This window comes from Platalea leucorodia (genome assembly GCF_965183815.1).
Source record: "Platalea leucorodia genome assembly, chromosome: 20".
Taxonomy (NCBI): Eukaryota; Metazoa; Chordata; class Aves; order Pelecaniformes; family Threskiornithidae; genus Platalea; species Platalea leucorodia.
The window spans coordinates 7,989,462-8,010,376 of record NC_138842.1 but is presented as its reverse complement, the minus strand read 5'-3'; the positions used below and the strand labels follow the sequence as shown (position 1 = coordinate 8,010,376).

Below are 20,915 nucleotides of genomic sequence, written 5' to 3'. Positions count from 1 at the left end.
GAGACAGCAAGACAGGAGTCAAAGGGGGCTGGGGACGAGGCACCCTGCTGCTCCCCCAGCTCTCCGAGGGGCTGCCCGGGGAGCTTCCGCAAGCCCTTCAGCGAGGTGGCTAAGTACGAGTAAAAACTGTGCGTCAGGTGCAGCTTAGGCGCAGCCGATCCCCCCTCAACGCAAGAACGGACTGGGCAGTGCGAGTCCCTTCCAGGCCTACGCCGAACTGACTAGGGGAGAGCCCTTCTCCTTGCGAGCAGAAGGGAGCTGCAGCACAGAGCGCATCAGGATTTGGGCAGGACAGCTCCCAGCGGCCCAAACGCAGGGGAAGGGGAGCAGCCGCTCCCTGCTGGCGGTCAAGGTCTGGGCGGCCACGGCCCGCTCGTTTAGCAGCACTGCAAACCCGAAAGCTGGGCCTGGTGCGCCTGCAGAGCCCGCCGCGGCCAGAGCCGGGCCTGGGGCAGCCCAGACTGCTTCATCGGAAGGACCTCGGGGGAAAAAGAAGAGATGCCACGGCTCCGGCAGCCAGCCCTGGGGCAAACCACGAGCGGAGGAGGAGCGCTTCCATATTGGTCTCGGCCGAAACGTCGGCGGCGTGAAGCACGCAGGACGTGCTAACTGCAGCGTCCCCACGGCTTTCCGTTCCCAGCAGCCCCGCGGCGCTGCCTCGCCTACGACACCTCGTTGGTAACCCACGCGCACCGCGGAAGCTCTGCACTGCCAGGCGCAGGCTTCTGCAGACCTACGTAGGCATCATCGCTGTTCTGAATGGTGTGATGTCTCTGCAGGGTCCTGGGCCGCGGGTGCTCGCTGGAGGCGGGTCGCACAGGGTAGCCCAGTCCGTTGTGGTCAGGCACCTGCATCGCTTGGCCGGGGGAACTCCTGTCCATGCAGTTCCCTACGATGGACTCTTGAAAACCAGACAAGACAGAAAAACGACAGATTAGCGCGAGGAACCCGCAGCTCTCGGCGCCGCCGCGAAACCGCGGGTCTGAGACGCGAGGGCGCCAAGAAGCGCTCGCGGCTGGCGGACCAGCGCGCTGCCGGCCGGGCGGCAAGGGACCCCCGGCCGCTCTTGTTGAGGCGGCGTAGCGCCGGGGCCCCCCCAGATGGCACTCGGGCAGGCTCCTCCCTCCGGCACCGAGACCCCAGAAGATCTCAATGCCAGCGGCCTCCCATCAGCTCTACAAAAGCGGCCTAAAATCGGAGGGGCAGGGGCGCCACAGGACAGGACCCAGACCCTTGCCGACTGCCTCCCGGCACGGCCGCCTTCCCCTCGGGCCCGCGCTCGCCCTCCTCCCCGCGCTGCCCGCACCGTTACACAAGAGCGGAGGGAGCAGCGTCCCCCCAGCCTCCAACACGGGATGTTCTAGCGGGGCCCCTTGGCGATTGTAAGCAACATAATCTTGCTGGAAGAGTTGGCCGGGATGTTCGCTTTTATCAGATGACTTCTCCCTGCCCTCCTACAATCTGGCTGCAGGAGCGCATGAGTGTTCTGCCTGGCAAAGTCCATCTGCACCGCAAGCTCTTATGACCGAGGGTAAAGGCTACATTCCTATCAAGCAGAACCCCTCGTCATCAAGTACACAATGTTTTGAATAAAGTCCTGAGGTATGGAGAAGCCTATCCCTGGGTCCGACGCACGTAAACAAGTCGCGCTCAGCGCCCGGTCCTGCGGAGCACAAACAGGCGGGCGCGGCCAGGAGCGCTAGGGAGCTGCCCTGAAACGACTCCGCTGCAGGTAGAAAGCCAGAGCTGTCGGCTTTCCCGGGGCTCCGGCCAGCGGGAAGCAATCTCCCGCTGCGCCGGGGCACCGCACCTCCTGGCTGGGACCGCAGCTGCGGGACGCCAGAAAGATGCTCCCCAAAGAGACCCGCCTGTGCGGTTACCCGCTCCGAGCGAGACCCCATCCCAGGCACGGTCTGCCACCTGAGCTCTCCGCGCCGCTCCCGGGCACGGAGCACGGCTAGCACGCCGCTCCCGACGCCCTCCCTCCCTCAGAGGCACGGCAGGCCTGCAGGAACCCCGTTCCCGGGCAGCCGGCGATGCGGCCGGCCTCCCCCTTCTTTTGCACAACCGCGGGGTTACGTGCGGTTACCAGTCAGCTTTCCCGGAAAAGCGAGAAGGAAAACATGAGGTAACAGATGTTGGCGGAGCCGTGCCACCCACACGCTGCTCGGGACGCCGCTCCAGCTGTGGGAACAGTTGTTTGGGCCGGCAGCCTGCTCCTCCAGCTCCACAAACAGCCGCGGCGCAGAAGCAGCGAGCCCCCGGCACCAGCCCCTGCGCCGCAGGTGACCAGGCACGGCGGGGCGAGTCCCCCCGGCCCGGAACGGCCCTGACCCAAAACACAAGCCCACGCTTCCCGTCGCCAGTGCAGCACCTCTGGGGATGCGGCTCGGGCCGCGGGGGCGGGACGGCCTGAATTCACGCTCCTCTCCTCGCCCCAGCCCTGCTCCGGCAGCAGGAAAGCTTTTCATCCCCACATCCACAGGGGACGGGGCTCCTGCGCCAGCCGGCCTTTGTGTCGGCGCGGCATGTGACGCTGGCACCGCGGGCACGGCCAGCGCCGCCAGCTCAGCTCCTTCAGCGCCCAGGCGAGGCAGGTTTCCCATGGGCAGCATTCCCAGCCCTGCGACGGCTAGGCCGGAGCAAAACTGGAGCAGAGCCCTCCAAAGGCGGCTTAGTCACATCCCAAACAGAGATTTGGTTGACCCTCTCACGGTCTCCGGCTGCCATCTCCGGCAGATGCTCAAGAGAGGAGCCGGGGCTTTTCGATCAGGGTCAACGCGCTCCCTTGGGAGGCACAAAGGCTCCCAAGCCACTGCAAAGTTACGCCCCAGCTCTAGGGAAAACGCCCTCGGTGAGCTGGGGCGGAAGAGAAGATACCTCCGCCTCGAGAGAAGCCGTGGCCTCGTATCGCGGGGTGGGGAAAATAATGGGAAAACCCAGGGATGTGGCTGAGAAAGGCCCAGCCGTCAGCACCAGCGCTCGGGGAGAGGAGCCACGCTCGGCCGGGCCGAGCCTCCCCGGTCACCGCGCGGCGCGCTTGGGAACGCCGGAGCCGCGCTACGTGCGAGCGAAGCGCCGGCGCGCTCGTGGCGCGTACGCCGAGGTTCTGCAGGATTTCGTTGTAGGTAGGGGTACCTAGGCAGCTGAGACGTCGGCCCTGCCTGGAACCGAAGCAGCGCAGGCCTGATTCCAAGTGGGTTATTGAAGCCCGGAGGAAAGCGGCGCGAGCGGTTGCATCTCAGGACATAGTTTACTACGTGAGCCCTCCAAACAGCCCTGGCAGAAGGGCTTGCACAATACTATTTGTAAACATTTACTTGCTTTTACTCATTTACAAAGTCTTGTAGTCTAAAGTCCTTCTCCCTTGTGTAACCGGTTCTAGCACCATCGGTACGGGGGCAGAAATTTAGCTTCTGACTTGGTTAAGTCTCGGTGCTCACCTAACGGTCTACGGTACAAAGACGGAAACTCGCCATTCGGTGCGAAACGCACCGCCGGAGCTTCCAACCTCCGCTTAACCTGGGGCGATTCTCCCCTTTCGTGCTTCGGGCACCGCGGGGAAACCGAGGTCCAAGAGCAAACACATCGGTAATCCAAACTTTGAGACGACTTGGGGAAAGCCGTGCCTCGTCCCTGCCCCCCGCCCGCGCGCTGGGGGGCCCGGGCTCGGCATGCCCGCGCCGCCCCGCGAGCCGGCCTGTTCCAACCCAGCGCTTTCCCAACAAACTCGCGCTGTGTCCCCAAACAAAGCCGTGCCTCCTCTGCCCTGGACGCTGCTCCCCCGCAACAGGGTCCTCCGTGCCAAGGGCAAGCTGATGGCTTCAGACCAGCACAACTCGGTCCTGCGGCGAATACTGATCCTCCCAGCTCAGCCTGGAAAGGCTCTCCTCAAAGCCCTCTCAGCAAGGGGCTAGGGCTGCGCTTTGCATACAGAGAGGGCCTGCAATTACAGCTCAGGCAGGAATTTCTCTTGCAGCGCACCGCTGCCAGCGCAGCCGCCGAGGAGCAAAGGCGCGACTGCTTCCAACTAGCAGGAAAGGTCTTGGGACGCTACTGGCAAGCTTAAGCTCCCTTTCTTCAGAATCAAGCCCTTCTAGTTCAAGCAGGGCTAGAGCCTTGCTGCCGCTTCCCCAAGCCGCGAGCCGCTTGCCGCCGCTCTTAGCGCGCGCGTTCGGGGAAGCTTTGGCAATGCCGGGACTCGAGGGTCTGTTCTTAAGGGAAGGAGGGCACCGCCGCTGCGGCTGGGGGCATGCTAGCACCTTAACTGTTTCTAGCCCGTCGTTCAGGCGGGATGGGGGACATCAAGAAGAGTAAGTACGTCAACAGCACAGAGGAGGCCTGAAAAGATGGCAGCATTCCGGGCCCCGGTCTTTACCTGCTGGCAAAGTAGGTCAAATTCCAAAGAGAATCAGCCGGTCGGGTTCCCTTCTTATTTAACGCTGTTTATGAGAGAGACTCTGCCTGCCATTTACTTAAGGCCGCAAAAGCCGACAAGAATCTAGGTAATTCCGTGCTATGCGAGCTATGTCACGAAACCCTCGCCGCGCCGGGCAGAGGGGGCGTCCTCCAGCAGGAGGGCGAGCGGCACGCAGCCAGCGCGGCAGGCGCTTCGTCTCCGCGAGCGGCGGGAAGCCTTACCTCTGCTGGGCACCTTATTCCTACTGAATCCAGCAGCGGGCTGATGCCTGTACTGATGCGTCCCCAGCTCCTGCGCGTGATTAGCAGTTCCTAGCAAAGATTCTGGGTCCCCGTGCCCTCCTGCATTTACAAGCAGAGGGGTCTCGTGGCAACCTTTGGTCAATGTGTTTGAACTCTTACTGTCTGGAAAGCTGTCCCTGGCGCCCTCGCATGCGCAGTCCTCCTCCATGCTCTCCGAATGGAACAGGGCCGGCTGGTGCACGTATCCGTGCGGCGGCACTGACGCGGGCACCTGCTGGATACATTCTTGCGCCCTGATTTTTAAGAGGTGCTGGGGGCTGTTCTGCGGGTGGTACGTGTCAGCGCTCTGATAAGGCAAAGACAGCGACTGGCGCTCCGAGAGGTTCTGGCCCACGCTGGCGCCCATGTTCCCAGCATCCCCTTGACTCATATGCCTGAACAACTCTTGAAATTCTTGCTGCTGCTGCTGCTGCTGCTGCCGCCGTTTGATGAGCTGTGCAAATTCTGCCTGGGGCAGCCGCATGTCCGTGTGCCCCGTGAGCGAGTGCCGGGGAGAAAGCAGTCCCTGGAGGATGTGCGGTACCTGCTGGTGTCGGCTGTAGTCGGGAGGCGTGGGGGACAACAGTGCTTGCTGTAGTGCCGATGCGGTGTAGTGCTGCTGTTGCTGATGTGCATTTTGAGGGAAACTGGGATACTGGTCAAGCTGCGGGACTTTCAGAGCTTGCTGAGCTGGAGGAAACCCGACTCCTCCCGACGGGCTGTAGCTGCTGGGGGAAACGCGGGGCTGCTCTGGGAACAGGTGGGGGTGTAAGTGCACCTGGTCGTAGTTGGCGGGGGGATACCTGTTCACGTTCAGACTGCAAAGAACAGAAAAGAGCGAGTGAGCGCGCTGCAGCGGCTCCGGCTCGGCTCGGCACGCCGGGCTGCCGTCACCGGTCGGGAGGCAGACGGAGCTGCTTCGGGGCAGGAGGGGCTCCCTAAGCCAGGGGATACGGCAGCCCTGCGGACTGCCAGAGCCCCGACCTGGCTCAGGCCCCGTGCCCAGGGGCAGGGAGGCGGCTCGCTCCCCGAAACCGGTGCAGCGCAGCCCCGGGCCGGCGAGGAAACCGCGTCTGGGCCCGAGCCGTCCGCCCCCGCTCCTTCCTCCCTGCTCCCAGCTGGGGCAAGCGGCGCAGAGGCGGCCGGCGGCCTTACCTGTGCGACTCGGCGCTGTCGGCGCTGAGCTGCTTGGACAGCTGCCTGTGGCCGTAGGTGAGGGAGGCCATCAGGTTAGCGCGGTGCTGCATCTGGATCTGGCTGGCGCCGGGGCTGATGGGCATGCCCCGGGCGTGGGAGGACATGCCCTGCCCGCCCACAGAGGCCCCTTGCAGGAGGCTGTTGCTGACCATGTCGCCGGGCTCCTGCACTTGGATCGTGACCTGCTGAGGCTGCGACTGCTGCTGCAGGCCCAGGCACGTCAGCCCCATGTTTGGGGGAGGGGAACAGTTACCGGACTGCGGGAAGATTGTGTTGTGGGACGGCAGCCCTTGGAACTGGGACTGGGAGGCGGCACCTACAAGGAACAAAGACCCTCAGCACCCGCGCCGGCCCGCGGGAAGGCTCAGGAGCTGCTGGCTCTGCTGGGCCGTGCTGGGAGTCCCAGCACGTGTCCGTGGGCGGCGAGGAGCGCGGCTCCCGACCGCTCCGTCACGCCGCGCCAGCGGGCAAAGGTCCCCTCGCGCAGAAAGAGAAACGACGCGGAGCTGACAGCGATTTGCATACAGCCGAGGATATCGGCCCTTCCTCCCCATGCCCGGGAGCGATAAGGAAGGATCTTATGACAAGAAACCCAACAGCACATTCCAGCTGGCAGCTCCCCGCAAGCTCGCGATAACACCAGCCCTTGCTGCCAGACGGAGAGTCTTTTGCATCAGCAGCAAGCGGCGCAAGGACGAGGCCGCGGGGGGAACCGAAGCCCCCGGCGCCCCCAGACGCCGTTTTCCCCCGCGGTCTGACGGGACCGTGGGGTTCTGCCCGCGGCCCGCCCGGCGGAGCGCAGGCGGCTCGGCGAGCTGTCGGCGCTTACCGTGGGGCTGGAGCACGCTGCTGCTCACAGGAGGCGGGCTGCTGTTCGGTTGCCTGAAGAGATGGTTATTAGGGTGGTTCGGGGGCGGGCTGGATGGCTGAATCCGTAACCTACGCAGGGAAACAAGCACCTTTTCGTCACGCCTGCTCCTCATTGCGATGCCTTTTCAACTGCGAGAGCTGACGCCAAATGCTGCGCTTCTCGCCTTTCCAATAAACGCCCTCGTTTGGGATGCCAAGCTCTTTACAGCTCGCCTCCTTTCTGACAGCCACCCGCCTTGCCTAGGCCACACAGGCAGCGAGCAGAAGCCGGTGGCTACAACAGAAGCCCGGGGACGAGGGCCCCGCAGGCTCGCCTCCTGGCTCACCGCGGCCGGTGAGAAACCTTCTCTTCTCCTTTCCCGTAATTCTGCCTGCCTCACCTACAAGCCGGGCTGCCGGAGCCAAGGACGGCTCCCTAGCCCAAAGCCTGAAAAGGCGTGAGACGTCCAGCAGCAGCTCTGAGCAGAAAGCACGAGAAAACCGGCTACTGAAGGCAACGCGTTTTCAAGCCGGTCACGAGGCAGAACTGTCAGTCATCTGTTCAAAGGAGATGGGCGCCTTTGAATCGTGTTTCTCTGCTTCGAAAAGTCCTTCAGACAGAATCCAGCTAAAAGGACCGGGCGCGTTCACCTGGGAGCTGGCTACGCCACGCTAACTCTATGCGCTTCCAACTCGGCCCTGGCCTCTAAGTGCATTAGCTCGTCCCTGGGCTCGAGTAGGAGTAAAGCCCGTTCCCCAGAGCTTCGCGAAAGCCATTTCTTTACCTCTGAAGCTGGTGAGTGAGCAGAGCTGGCTGGTTTTCACACGGAGCTTGCAAGGGTGGAGATGGCTGGGGTGGCCGGATACAGTCCTGAACCAGGCACCGGAAGAGAACAAGAAGTGTTTGCAATCAGTAAGGTCTCAACTAGCAAATTTAGGAAACGCTACTGGTGAAGCAGGACCCGTCCAGATTCCCTGACCGCAGCTCTGGCCGTCACGTGCGAACATCCCCGCTGCAGTCCTTCAGGCTTGCTCCTCGTTACAGCAAGCCGAGCAATCTGCCCCCCTCCGTCCCACCGGGACCCGCTCAGTAGCTGCATCTGCAGCAGTGCAGGAAAACACAGCTGAGACTCCGGCAGGCCTGGCTCGGGCTGCGGTACCTGAATCTGCTGATGAAGAATCTGATGGTGCTGCTCCTGCTGGTACAACATGTGCTGCTGCTGGGTCTTCTCCAGCGTCCTCTCGTCCATGTGCCCACCGTACATCTTCTGCAGCTGCTCGCACTCCTGCAATGAATCCGACACACCCTCTGAGCGACCTTTTGGCGCACAGCACGCTCGCTGCGCAAAAAGGCGCTCTCTGCGGCCTACCCCTCTGAAAAAGCCAGGAAAGAAAGCCTAAGCCTTTTCATCTGCCAGAATCGGGTGCGTAATAACACGACTAGCTCAAGCCTCAGACAAGAGAAAAGGAACGGATGCACGTGACGCCACGCCGGTGCCACGGCGTTCCCTTAAAAACGCAAGCACAAAGCTCTAGTAATGACAACTGCGAGGTGAAAAGAGCACCTCGTGTTTCTGCCGCGTTGCAAGGTGAAAGTCCTGGCCTGGGGCCAAATCCCACTCGAGCCATCGATAAGACGAGCAGGGAACAGCAGAGGATGCGCTCCAAGCTCCGGCGGCGGGAGCTGCCCCTTTCCCGGGCCACCCTGGAGCGGCCGCGGGAACGCGGGAGAGCAGCGGCCGCAGTCTGACAGCGCCGGCGGGACCCGCGAGGGCGGGCAGAACAGCCCAGGCGCGGGCACAGCCCGTGGTTTGCTCCCCAGAAAGAGCGGGGTGCAAGCCCCCGGCGCTGCCAGCTCGCAGGCGAACAGCACGTACGTTTAGAGGACACTCGGCAGGGCTGCTGCAGGCAGACAGAGCTCCTCGGCTGGAAAGCCGCTGCGCGTCCACAGCCATCAGCGGCAAAGATTTCACCTTTTGCTTCCTGACGCAGCGAGGCCGAGACAATAAAAAGCCCTTGCAGAGGCTCTTTCGAGGCCCCCCCGCCCCCTTTACCTGCTGAAGCTGTTTGATGCTACTGTTATTGCCCATCTTCTCCAGGTGGGCTTTGAAAGCCTGGATGCTGGCAGCACCATCAGAGAAGCGCCGAACCGGGGAGAAGCGTTCGGTGGGGAGGTGCAGAGTATTTGAGTCCTTGTAAATAGAACTGAACACATGGGGAAGCGGGTTAGCGACGCCAGCTGAAAACCAAAGTCCGGTACAGAGACATTTCATTTACGCCGGCCACGCCAAATGCTACCTGCCCGCTCACCCAGAATAGATCATGTTTTAGATCAAGAAATAAAGTGCCATCATCACCGTGAACGGGAAACAGGACCACCCAGTGTCCTCGGCGCCTGGGCAGATAAATGCGTTTTAAGCCTGGAGACGCCTCGGCCACAACCCAGCTTCCAGATGGGCAGCGACTCATTGTCCATCCATACGGATGCGCCTATCCCTCAGATGGAAAAGCTTTACAGAAACCATTCAGCACCCTAAAAATGTAAATTCTCCTCTTCAGTAGCCACCTCCCGAGCCTTCCGGCTCCCCGGGGCCCCTGCCTACATCTGATGCCTGCGGGAAACAGGAGGGGCACGTGGGGGAAGGAGCCTGCCGTGTCCTGCGGCCCCCGAGGAGGAAGGGGGCTGGCATCCACGCTCAGAGAGGCACTGAACCAAAAAGCGGGTGGGAACCTGGCTCTGCACGGTAGGGGAAACCTTCCTAACGCGTTAACCAAGGCGTCACTTCACACCCAGCGTCTCCCAGTCGCCCGGACGCCCGGCACCGGGCGATCAGAACGGGCACATGTGAAAAGCAGACGTAGCCAGTTCCGAGGCAACTGTGCCCGAGGAGCCACAAGCGCTCTCCCTTCACAATGAGGTTTCTTCTTCACCATCAGAGGGAGCCAGATTTTTTTTCAGGAGCTGTCTTCTCCCGAAGTTGGGGCTCCCCCTTATCAAAGTCAAGCGCTAAGCTCCTGCCTTGCCGTTAGGCGCGACCCGCGTTATCAATAGCAAGGCTAACTTTCCGTGCCCGCGCCACAGTGCGCCTTACACCAAACAGAACCGGCTTTCTCTGCCTGCCCCGACGGTTTCTGTGCAAACGCGACCTGTAACACCCAGCGAGCAACGCTTAATACAGGCGCCAACCGCGGCCTCTGGCTGCGAGGAGGTCACGGAGATGTGGCCTTCACAGCGCCGCTGACGTCCGGGCACCAAACCCCCCAGGAGCCCGTCGGGCTGCGCGCTGGCACGGTCCTGAACCGCGTTACCGCAGGCACGTTACTGCCGTGGCTGCTCTGAGCGTGGCTGTTTACCGAAGCCTCTTCCAAGAAGTGAAACTATTTCTCCTGGAGAGGCTCCCGTTATCAGAAGGCGACTGGCGCTGGACCGTTTCCAGCACGCTGGGCTTGGTTCCTGTCGCTTGGTCTGCCTCAGCAGGATGCGTTTCAGTTTCTATGGATGACGCACAGCCGCCTCCCAAGGAGAGCGCTGTGCCCCTGCCTCTTGATGCCATCCCCTCCACTATCCTGACCCATTTCATCTCCTGTTGCTTTGGCGGAAAGCAGAAGCTAGAGATGAAACTACGCTGAGGCTCCCACACCCGCGCGGCCAAGGCAGAGCAGCCGTACCGCCTCGTACAATTGTCGTCCTTCAATTCTGCCTCCAGATACTAAGTTATCGTGGCCAAAGCCGGGTGCTACTTGAGAAGGTGGCTTAAAATACCTTAAGCGCTAAAACAAAACCCACCTGCCGTTCAGTAACTGAGGTCTATTTACGTGACGACACAGGACCGCTAACGGTTTCTGTGCCGTACGTGTCTTGGACACGACACGGGGCGATCTGTTCAGGCCGTGGTCAGGTGAAGTTTCCGTGATTTCGCAGGTAAAACGCGAGGCGGGCTCGCAGCGCGTTACCGCGCCGAGGGTGGAACGGGCAGACGCCACCCTGTTGGTGATGCCGCAGCCTCGGGACTCCAAAGCCAAGAGGCAGAGGCACGTTTACAGGGTAAGTGTGTTTTAACACTCCGGTAAAAAAATCAATCCCTGCAGTGCGTGAGGGACCCAGCTTACCTTTACGATTTGAAGCAATCCTTAAAGCAGGACACAGCACATTCTTGTTTTGCAAGCTGCACTCCTCTTCCTATCAAGCTGTGACCCTAGAAATCTTTCCCCTCCCGCTCTTCCCATCCCCCCGGCTCCCTGTGAAGGAGTAACTCCAGGGTACGGAGGTGCTTATCTCGGCTTTCCGGACTTCCAGCGTGGCACTAGCACTGGCTCAGTCTGCTCAGAGTTCACCTGTCTCTGCTGATTACATCAGTGCTCGGCTCAGCAGGTAGCTGGCTACAATAAAAAGTGCTCCGTCAAGCCTGCCAGCGGGAGCCGGCCGGCAGACCGAACACGAGCACCAATCCGGCCCGGCAGGCGACTGCCTTCTCAGCAGCCGAGACCGACAGGCAGCAAACGCCGCCGTTCGCCGCCGGTTTGCGCTCGGCGCCGAGCGGTTCGGAGCGCCGGTTTTGAAGCCCCCTCTGCGGCATCAGCGCCTCGGGTTTGCCGCCGTGGCAAGGCCGCTGCTGCCACCCCTCTCCGTCAGGAGCGGCCCACCCACGCCTCCTGAGCGCGCTCGGACCCCGTCTGCAGGGGCTCCCCTCTTTCCCAGACGCCGTGATTTCTTTCTCCCCGCCCCAGCCTCCTTTCCCCGCATCATTCCCATCGGGGGTTCAGATCAGAAATACCATGACTCTCGAGGAGCTTTGCAAAGAGACTTTGCAGTCAAAACACACAACTCTGGTGCAGAACAGTGAGCTTTTTAAGCTCTGGCGTTGATGACTCCTGGTGCAGGCTTTTGCCTGCATCTGCCTCCAAAAATGCGCTGTAGAAAATCTGCTCTCTACCGCTAGCTTGACGCCTGCCCTTACAACAGAGAAAGGCTTTCCTCCAAAATGAAGGGCTTATTCCCAGCCCTTAGGTGACGGCAGCCACTCTGGCGCATCAGCCCCAGCCCAAATCAGAGGGGCCTGGAGGGGAAGAGCCAGCCGATTCCTGCCCCTGCCTTGCTTGCATCCGCAGGCACGGAGCCGGCGCCAGCGCGGCGCTCCGGCGTCGCCAGCGCGGTCAGGCGCCCTCTGCGCTGGGGGTCTGCTCTCTGCGCTCGCTCCTCCTCCTCACCCCTCCCTGCCAAGCGGGATGTCCTCAGAGCTCCGTTCCAGACGACGTCTGAGCGGGTTCCCTGGCGCAAAGCTGCCCGAACGGCCGGTGCCATTACTCACCGGTGCTGATCGGGTACCAGGTGTGGAGCCCAAGCCCGGGGTCGGAAGGACTGCTGTCCTAGCTGCCTCTGCAAGTCTGGAGGGATTTCAGCTGTAGGGTTGGTCATTGCCAGAGTGTGCCTTTTTGACCTATTTGCCAAGTATCTGCAACAAGCAGGAGCACATTTTATAAGAGACTGATGGGAGTACTCCAAAAACAGGGAGCGTTAGATAATCCAGAGTAAACGGGAAGGAAGAACGCTTGCCGCAGTGCTCAGAAGCAACCGGGGAGAAGCACGCCACGGACACGCTGCCCGCGCCCGTCACATCGCCGGCTCTTCAGTGCTTAGGGGACACGTGTGGTTTCGGCTGCTTGCGTGCTGCTGCCAGCCTCAGAAGGAAAGGGCAGCCGTTTGCTCTTCCCGGCAGGAAAGCCGCGTTTCAGCTCAAGGGGGATGCTGGTATATCCCTTTGGGAATACCCAGGCGACTCCCTGCCCTCGCCGTGGATTCGCTCCGCTCCAGCAGGTCTGCCTCCCTCTCCCGAGGCCCCACCGAGCCACGGGGAAGCCTGCTGCATGCACGCAGCCAAGAGAGGGGCCACAGACAAGCCTAGCAAGAGCCGGCCAGAGAAGGGGCGCCGAGCAGAGCCGCTGCTCCGCTGCAGCCTCGCAGGATGCCCTTCGCGCTTCAGACCGACCCTGGGACGCCCCGGGCCCGGCTGCGGGCAGCGGCCAGCTTGTCACAGCAGGGGAAGGGCGCAGGAGGGCCACCCCAGCGGAGGTTACGGGTGCGTAGAGCCTCCGGCCGCCCAAGGAGCAGGAGAAAGGGCGCTCGGCTGAGGAAGGGCTGCTGCCCAGCCCGGTCCGACTGCGCCATCTAGTCCCTGCTAGTCCATCTAGTCCCTGCTCCGCTCTCCGGGGAGCGGGAAAGCGGCCGGCGACGCGCGGGGCGCAGCCGGCGAGGGAAACCGAGCGGCGAGAGGGTCCCTTCCTGCGGAGCCGCGGCCCCAGCGCTAAGGCTGGGTTTGCCTCTTAAACAGAGCCTGGGGGCAGCAGCGTAAACTAAAGCGGCCTCTGCACTGGAACGAAGAGACGTCGCTTCTTTGGCAAGCCTTACTCTGAAGCCTGGGTGGGGGAGCGCGCAGGGCAAAGCCAGGAGCCTCCGCTTTGGCGAGGGCGTGCCGAAGGGCCGCGCAGCTCCGGCAGCCGCTGCCCTGACCCGCGAGTTACTGGCTCCGGCGACGCTCAGAGCAGCGGGGGGCGCGGAGCCAGAAGAGATAAGGAACCGAGCGCCTGCCCGGGACGCCCCCGCCTGTGCCGCGCGGGGGGCTAGCGCTTCACCCGCTCACGGCCCGGTGGGAGGAACGCCCGCGTACGAACTCAGCTATTTCTACTCGCGCGAAGCAGCAGCGGCGAGGCAGCTGCGGTGACCGTGACAAAGGTCGCTTGGCCAGCGCCACCAGGGCTACTAACGGGGAACTCCGCTCTTCTCCCCTGCTAAGGCTCCCTGCAGCTTCAACGGCTGAAGCGCAGGAGAGCAGCAAGCCATGAAGTTGTTGCCTTCTCCAAGCCCAGCCTCTCTCTGCCAGCTACCGAAGCCACTTAAGCAGAAGACAGCAAGTTAACAGAACGAAGAGCGCTTAGCGTTGTGGTAACTTGCCAAAGTCTGTGCCATTAGCTGTTTAAGAACCATTTGATGCAGACGGGGAGAGTTTCCCAAAGAGCTTTACGGCTTTGGTTTGCTAAGATCGTTTTATTTCCGACCTCCAGGGAACAATCCAATCGTGAGCTATAACGGCGTTTCGGGGGGAAGAAAGTCTCCCAAAGCTCAAAGGAGATGGGACTGTTCCCTGGAACGGCGAAAAGACCATCCTCTGTTTTCAAGGTCAGATTAAGGAGGGCAAAAGCTGCTCACTGGTGGCTGCATACAGAGTGTTCGGAGAAGCTAAATATTTGCATCTGTCCCTGATGTTAACGCTATTTACCCTTCTCCTCTGATGACTACTGACACGTTGCAACATCGGGGGGGGAGAGCCAGTTAACGCACAACCTGGACGGGGCTTTTTCTGGGCCATCTGGTGGAAGAACAACACGTAGGGCGAAGGGCCCAAGGGCAGCACCGTCGAGAGCGGCAAAGCGGCCGTGGGCCCAAGGAGACCTGCCCTTCAGCGGGATCTCAACGTTTCGGTGGCTTGCAACCTACAAAATACTGCATGTGGGTTTCAAACTGATTCCGGCTGAGCTAATGCTTTAACTTAGAGACTCAGCTGAAACCTTAGGTTTTAGAGCAGGAGAGGTGAAAACCTGCCCGGGTAAGACGTCCAGGCCTCCCCTTGCCAGGAATCGGATTTATCTGATTTGCGCAGCCAGCCAGACTGTCTGCCATCTGAGGTGGTGTCAGTGGGCATCACGGGCCCGAAGTTACAGCTCTTCCTAGCTATCCGGGCAGCCCAGCTGTGTACGGCCCGTGTTGCCGAGCCCTGCTAGGGAGGACAGCACGCAGTCGGGGTACGGCAGCCCGACGGGGGCTGGACGCAGCCCTCAGCGCCCGGAGGCACGCGCTCTTCGCCTGCCCCGTACCACCACTTGGCCTCACTTCTTTCACCGTGCTCCCCCGCAGCTGGGGCAGGTCAGGAGCAGCGACCTCCCCAGTACCGTGGCTCGGGGGATGAACAGCAGCTCCTGAAGCTGGAAAATACCGTGAGAGCAAGCAGAGATGAGGGCGGTGAAGAACTCGAGTACAAGGCTACGCAGCAAACACAAGATGTGCTCTGCTGAAGGGCTGAGCCGGCTAAGGCAGGGCTGGAGGTGAGTTCTTTCACATGCACCAGCTTTGACTTTCTTCTAAGCTCAGGCAGGCAAGAGGAGCCTCAGCGCGCACCGCGCAGCCTGTCGCTGCGCACACCCACCGTTCGAATCCCCCCTTCCCTCTGGAGCGCGGAAAGGAGAAGGAGCAAAGGCTCTGGAGCACGACCTCCACCCGCCCCAGCGCTTCTCTGCCTGCCACCAACCCCCAGGCTGAATCCTCCTCCCAAGCGCAGCCCCTGCGGAAACGCTACCTTGCTTGAGGCGGTGGCCCGCACAAACTGGGGGGGGTCCGGAAAACTTTCCAAGTGTGAGGTAAGAAGCAGGAGCGCTCCGCAACCACACCCACCACATGGAGTGCACCAGCTGGTTAGCAGAGAAGAAACTATGCAAAAGCTACTAAGAAAATGTTAGCAAGGACACGGTTAGTGTTTTCACGGATCGAGAAAGTACGAGCATGTTCTACCCGCTTCCCAGTACGTGTTTGGAGCAGACAAAGAGAACAGAAGTTTCCAGCCTGATATCTAATAACCCTTTCCTTACTGGAGCAGACTATTCTAAGGCCTACTGCTAAAATTAGAAGCTAGCGGTACCCGTATTTCCAGCAAGCTCACTCTAAGGCATCAGAGTTGGATGTTTACTGCACGTCTTGATACAAAAGCTGCATCGACACCCAAGGCCACGGGTGAGATCTTCCTGCCCCCGTCGCTCAGCAGGGAGGGGTGAATCACTTAGCGCTCATTTTGCAGGTTAGTGTGGGTTGCATGCTGGCGCACACTAAGCAAAGGAACTGAGCGGTTTCAGAGTTTCTGGAGAGCTTACTGCTCAAATAGCTAACCATTTCAGGGGGAATCCGGCTTTGGAAGCACCTAGTAGTGTCAGAGGAGTAATTCCCTACAGTAATCAACACCCACAAGAACAAGAGAAATGTTGAGCCTTCGCTGTAATCGACACTGCTGCCTGCGATGAGGTTGCTCGTGTCTGAACTCAGCTGTGGAACACCACGGGGTGAACCTCTTTGAGGGTAATAAGGGCAAACGTTAACGGACTGGGGGTTACCTCTGCACGGCCTCCTGATCCGGCTCCCCGTCGGAGCTCTCCTCATCCACGGGGGTGACAGCGGGGACAGCCTGCGGAGAGAAGAGAAGCCGCGGGTTCCAGGAGGCAGCCAGCGTGGCCCCATCCCCGCGGCGGACGCCTGACCGCCCCAACCAGGCCTTCACAAGGACATATGCCAGCTCCTCCGCGGCACCGAGGGCCCCTTCCGACGCTCCTTCCCCAGACAGGACTGCCCGTACCGGGCTGCCGCGGCTTTTGGGGCTAGCAGGAAAATTCAGTGACGCAAATGCCTCAAGGAAGAATGCACACTGACGCCCGAGACGGACGCTTCAGTTTTCTCTGTTAGAGCAGCAAAGGAGAAGAAAAGCAACCATAAAAAAGATTCAGAAACGCTCTGTCAAGCCAAAGAGGAACACGGTCTCAGCTGCTAGCTACAGGAGAGGACAGCAGCTCTCCCACACGGGGACAGAGCGCCCTGCCGCTCCGGAGGGGGTGAACCTTTGGAAGTGAGCGGGCACGCACCCTGCAGCGCTTCCCGAGTGCTACTGTCTGCCGTGACCTGGAGGCAGCCACCTCTGCCTGCGGGAGAAGGTATTTATAAGCACGCCACCAACTCTCTTCTCTCCTTTTGCTACTTACTGGCGTCATGGTGACGAGCGGAGAGGGACCTCGAGGACGTTTCAGCAGCTGCTGCGCGTGTAACTGGATGTTAGCGCCGCCGTCGGATGCCCTCCGCCCCAGAGGGCCCATGCCGTTCAGCAGCTGCAGCGTGGGGGGCTGCAGCAGGGACTGCTCCTGGGAAGCACGGAGAGCAGTTATCAACCCCGTGCTGATCCTTCCGCTACCCGAGCACTAAGGCACAAAGGCGGACGGTGGCACGAGCGAGGACGAGCCTCCTGGGCTCCAGGAGAGATGAGGGATTAATCACCAACATCTCGGGGCAGCGAGAGGCGGCGTCAGCGGGAGAGCAGCGTTTAACTCTCCGTTTCCCCGCGCTCTGCTGCAGTTGCCAGGCAGGCTGCAGCCTGCAGCTCCCCAGCCAGGCAGCGCCGTCCTATTTCTCCCCAGCCCAGTAATTCATTTCGCATTGCAGCGTTCTTTCGATCTTTAGCTTTTTAAGTAACCAACTGGAATCATAGCTAAAGAGGGAGCAAGAGGGTAAATCCTGAAGCTTATGGAGTCCGAGGAACTGGCAAATGGAGCAAGCGCGAGCACAAACACCCCCCACGTGCTGGGGGCACAGGCCGCAGCGGGAGCACGTGCGTCGGTCGGTACCTTGTACTCCAGCTGGCCCGTGGGCTGCAGGTTCTGCCTAGGCAGCACGTTGTGCATGAAGTTCACGTTCGGGGTGACCTGCAGGAACGGAGCCTGCGGAGCGACACGGGGGAAGCCGGGCAGGAGCTTCTGCAGATCTTCCATGACCTCCGTCCTGCGCAAGCACATTTACAGACAGGTGAATTAGCAGTGACGCGAAGAGAACCACCCACGGGCCCAGTGGGCTCAGCTTCCCTTCACAAAAGGCTTCTTATCGCTCTGGAAAACGGTCACAGAGAGTAGCCAAGCCACTCTTCGGCTTCCCTTTGTCCTTTTTTCCCCTCCAAGTTGAGATTTGCCAGAAGTAGCTCTTTGCGTTAACCTCAGTCGCATTTATCACGAGGAACCTCAGCGAGGACATGACAGCCGTGCAGCTTAGGCGAGAAATTGGCTGGCACACCACTCGGCTCCGCTATAGCTTACACAGAGCTGATCGGGAGAAGAGAAGGGAAGAATCCCATCCTCAGCTGAAACACTAACCAAGTTGTGCAGCGGGACTAGCACGTTTAAAAGAGCGCTTTGCTAAAGAGCTGCCTTGAATTTATTCCTCTGCCTAGCAAACATCAAGTTTGCAGAAATAACTGCAAGCCACTCACAGGAGGAGCGGGCAACCAAAGGTTCGATACCGGCCATGATACGGACACGCGCACTCGTCGCCACCCGGTCTGGCTAGAGTGAGGCCGAGACCCGGGACCGAGGGCACGCGGGGAAGCGCATTTCCCAGCCCAGGCACTGGAGACCACTGCCAGTCCAAACCGTATCAACTCTCAAATACCACAGAGCCCAGAAGTCCCCTTAAGGCACAGCCTCTCAGCGGCCAGCATAGCAGATGAATAAACCTGTGCTACCTCAGAAGGCCCAAAGTCACGCGCTAGGAGTAAATCTTCAAGGTCCCTTAATCCTCCATCAGGGAGTTAAGAGTCCGATACTAACCGTGGGTCAGCTACTCCGACCGTGTGCCGTCTCATCGAAAGGTAACGGACCAGAGCTTCAGGTGACGGCTCCTCCCCTTCATCGCTGTCCAAGTTCATCGTTCCGTCAGTCTGGGCAGGCAGAACGTCGGAGGTGTTGAAATACAAGGTCAGGCTCAAGCAAAAGGCGGCAACGCAAGCCCAGGAGAAGAACTTGCAGGGGTCACCAAGGGGAGTACCTCACCTCTACAATCTGGTTTTCAGGGTTGATGAGCTGGACTTGCGGCACGTTGATGCTCATGGTGTTGCCTGTCTGTTCTGCCTGCTGAGCAGAGAGATCAAAATCAGAAGACATGAAGCTAGTGTCTCTTACGACCCCTTACAAACACTGCCGGGCGAACACCAGTGCACGGAGCTAACCCTAACCACCCGGGAACAGGGCCGTTACCCTGGAGCCAGCGAGGATCTGGTTATTCTTAATTCTCACGAGGCTGCCTCCTCATTTCCCCTCCTCGCTTCTGCTCAGGCAGCGGCAGCCTCTCTTCTGCTTCCCCTATGACCTGGCCTCCCTTAAAGCAAATATTCATTTCTTGGACAGCAGGACAAACCGAGGAAGAAGCTCTGCACAGCAGCCCTGGTCTGCAAACTCAAGCTCCCAACGCGAACCCCTCACCTTCCCTCCTCCTCCGTCACTAAGCTACCGCGAGGCTTTGTCTGAAGGGTACTCGCTAAACCCACGGCGATGAACAAACCGCTCCTCATCTCGGGATGAGGGCACCCTAAATACAGGTGAAGTTCGCAGACGGGGAACGCTTTGAGGCTCCTGCCAGGATGAGGACGCCCGCGAGCAAGTCGGAGTTCAGCAGGTAAGGGACCGGCTGGCCTTCCGGGCCTGGAAGAAGATTATGCAAGCGGGATCTACCTGGATGTTAGCAGAGGTGGGGAAGGTCACGGTCCGCGGCATGCTCGGCGACGCCGCGATGCGCAGATTCTTGTGTCTCTTCAGACGGTCGCAGAGCAGGCTGTAGATTGCACTGTAGTGATCGTAAGCATCGGCTCTTAATGACTGAAAGAGGAACAGGAAGACGCGGTCAGTCCTTTTTGTCAAGCAACAGAATACGCTCCGTGCCGCGCCGAGGTTGCTCAGTTGCTAGAGGTGACAAGCAACAGCCACGGCCGCTTGCGCTCCAGTGGGGACAGGCAGGACGCGACGGCCAGCTGTGCCGCCTTACCTGAATTGTGCGCTCCTTGTCCAGCCCCATGTCCGCCATCGCCAGCAGCACGTCCTCGTTCAGCGGCTCCATCTGCCTCTCGGTCTTCAGGTGCTGACACTCTGCTATCAGCTGCAAGAGCACAGACACGGACTTCAGCGCCGACGTTCCCGAAGGCACGCCGAGGAGTCGCGGCGCTCCGAAGAGCCCAGGCACCAGGCTCCGGCTGCGAGCCGGCGTGAGCTTTGAGGGCTGACGGCACAGCAATTCAAAACCTCGTGCCTTCGGCTCTCAGTGCCAAGGGGGAAGACACAGCGCTCGGAACGAGAGCTCTCAAACAGCCAAAGCGAACGTTGCAGCGCTACGTGCCCCGAGCCTACTCGCTTCTGCTCCTCACCCTGTCGAACTCCGCATCAGCCTCCCCAAGCTTCATCCACTTGTGTTTGCAGATCTGCTCCATGGAGAGCCGCTTGCTTGGGTCCAGGACCAGCATGTGGCGGATCAGGTGTTCACATTCTGCAAGGGAAGAGAGGGGCCGGGTAACCCGCGGGGAGGGACACGACCGCGGCAGGAGGCAGCCTGGCGCGGCAAGGGCGAAAGCGCTTTATTTTCGTTCAAAGCAACGCGCTCCTCTGGAGGAAGTCACACGCAGCAAAAACATCGCTTCTCCTTCTGCCCTTCGCACCCGTTCGGTCCCCGACGTGCCCCAAGTAAGGTGGCAGGCAAGGAAGCTTTCAGCTGGGAAACGCCACACAGCTCGTGCAAAATTATCCCTTAATCTGAGAGCGGGCAACTGAGAACCTACGTACGACTCGTTCGTAAGTGAAGCTGGTTTTCTATGTACGACTCGTTCGTAAGTGAAGTTGGTGTTATCTGAGAATTAATCACGCTTTCCAAAACCAAGATTTATTACTAAAGCACTCAGAGGCATTTTTGCAGAAAAAGGACATCGACATTCGTCTCCGACGGGGCTACTGCTGGGAATCCACGTGCCGTAACGCTGTAAAAAGCTTCTTGTCGAAAACAGGGATAGTGAAAGCCTCTATATTCCTAAAGCACTACCCTGTTTTTAGCTTTCACGTTTCCCAAAATTTAGGAAGAGTACATCTTTGTGAACGTTTTGCTACAGTACAGGAAGCTGAGACTTTAAATAAGAGTATTTCGGTTTCTAACTCTAGATTCAGAACTCATTTTAGCTTACGTTACAAACCGCCATCCAGCGGATAAGCCCCCTGGCAAACATACCACCCCACGGGCACATAAATCGTCTGGTAGACTCGAATTTAAGCGCTCCGAAGAAGCCGGCAGCGGAGCCGCGAGCAGCGCCCGCTCCGCGCCGCGGCGCGCGCAGCCCTTACCTGTGGACATGAAGAAGGGAATGCGGAATTTCCCACTGAGCACCCTCGCCCGCAGGTTCTGCAGCGTGCTCCCGTCGAAGGGCAGAGCGCCGCAGACCAGCACGTACAGCACCACGCCCAGGCTCTGCGGCCGAAACAGAGGTCGCGTCAGCAACGTTAGAGCGAGAGGTCGGCAGACTGCAGTTAATTGCGGTAAATGTCGTTGAAATAGAATAAAATGA

At 60.2% G+C, this 20,915-nt stretch overlaps 1 protein-coding gene across 7 annotated transcripts in view; it reads right to left on the bottom strand.

The window, feature by feature from the left end:
• The window catches only part of SIK3 (SIK family kinase 3), an 85,261-nt gene that overhangs the window by 2,684 nt on the left and 61,662 nt on the right, over positions 1-20,915 (bottom strand). For 4 of the 7 annotated variants that reach the window (XM_082330866.1, XM_082330863.1, XM_082330864.1 and 1 more), the window contains 17 exons: positions 20,695-20,818; positions 19,734-19,852; positions 19,358-19,468; positions 19,048-19,191; positions 18,370-18,450; positions 18,148-18,257; positions 17,176-17,329; positions 16,540-16,695; positions 15,901-15,971; positions 12,057-12,200; positions 8,802-8,952; positions 7,908-8,033; positions 7,533-7,618; positions 6,728-6,837; positions 5,857-6,214; positions 4,642-5,519; positions 738-901 (listed from right to left, as the gene is read on the bottom strand). In XM_082330866.1, coding sequence (XP_082186992.1) covers positions 738-901; positions 4,642-5,519; positions 5,857-6,214; positions 6,728-6,837; positions 7,533-7,618; positions 7,908-8,033; positions 8,802-8,952; positions 12,057-12,200; positions 15,901-15,971; positions 16,540-16,695; positions 17,176-17,329; positions 18,148-18,257; positions 18,370-18,450; positions 19,048-19,191; positions 19,358-19,468; positions 19,734-19,852; positions 20,695-20,818 — 3,087 coding nt within the window. The remainder of the gene's footprint in view (positions 1-737; positions 902-4,641; positions 5,520-5,856; positions 6,215-6,727; positions 6,838-7,532; positions 7,619-7,907; positions 8,034-8,801; positions 8,953-12,056; positions 12,201-15,900; positions 15,972-16,539; positions 16,696-17,175; positions 17,330-18,147; positions 18,258-18,369; positions 18,451-19,047; positions 19,192-19,357; positions 19,469-19,733; positions 19,853-20,694; positions 20,819-20,915) is intronic. The other 3 variants (XM_082330867.1, XM_082330868.1, XM_082330865.1) reach the window with 3 other exon arrangements.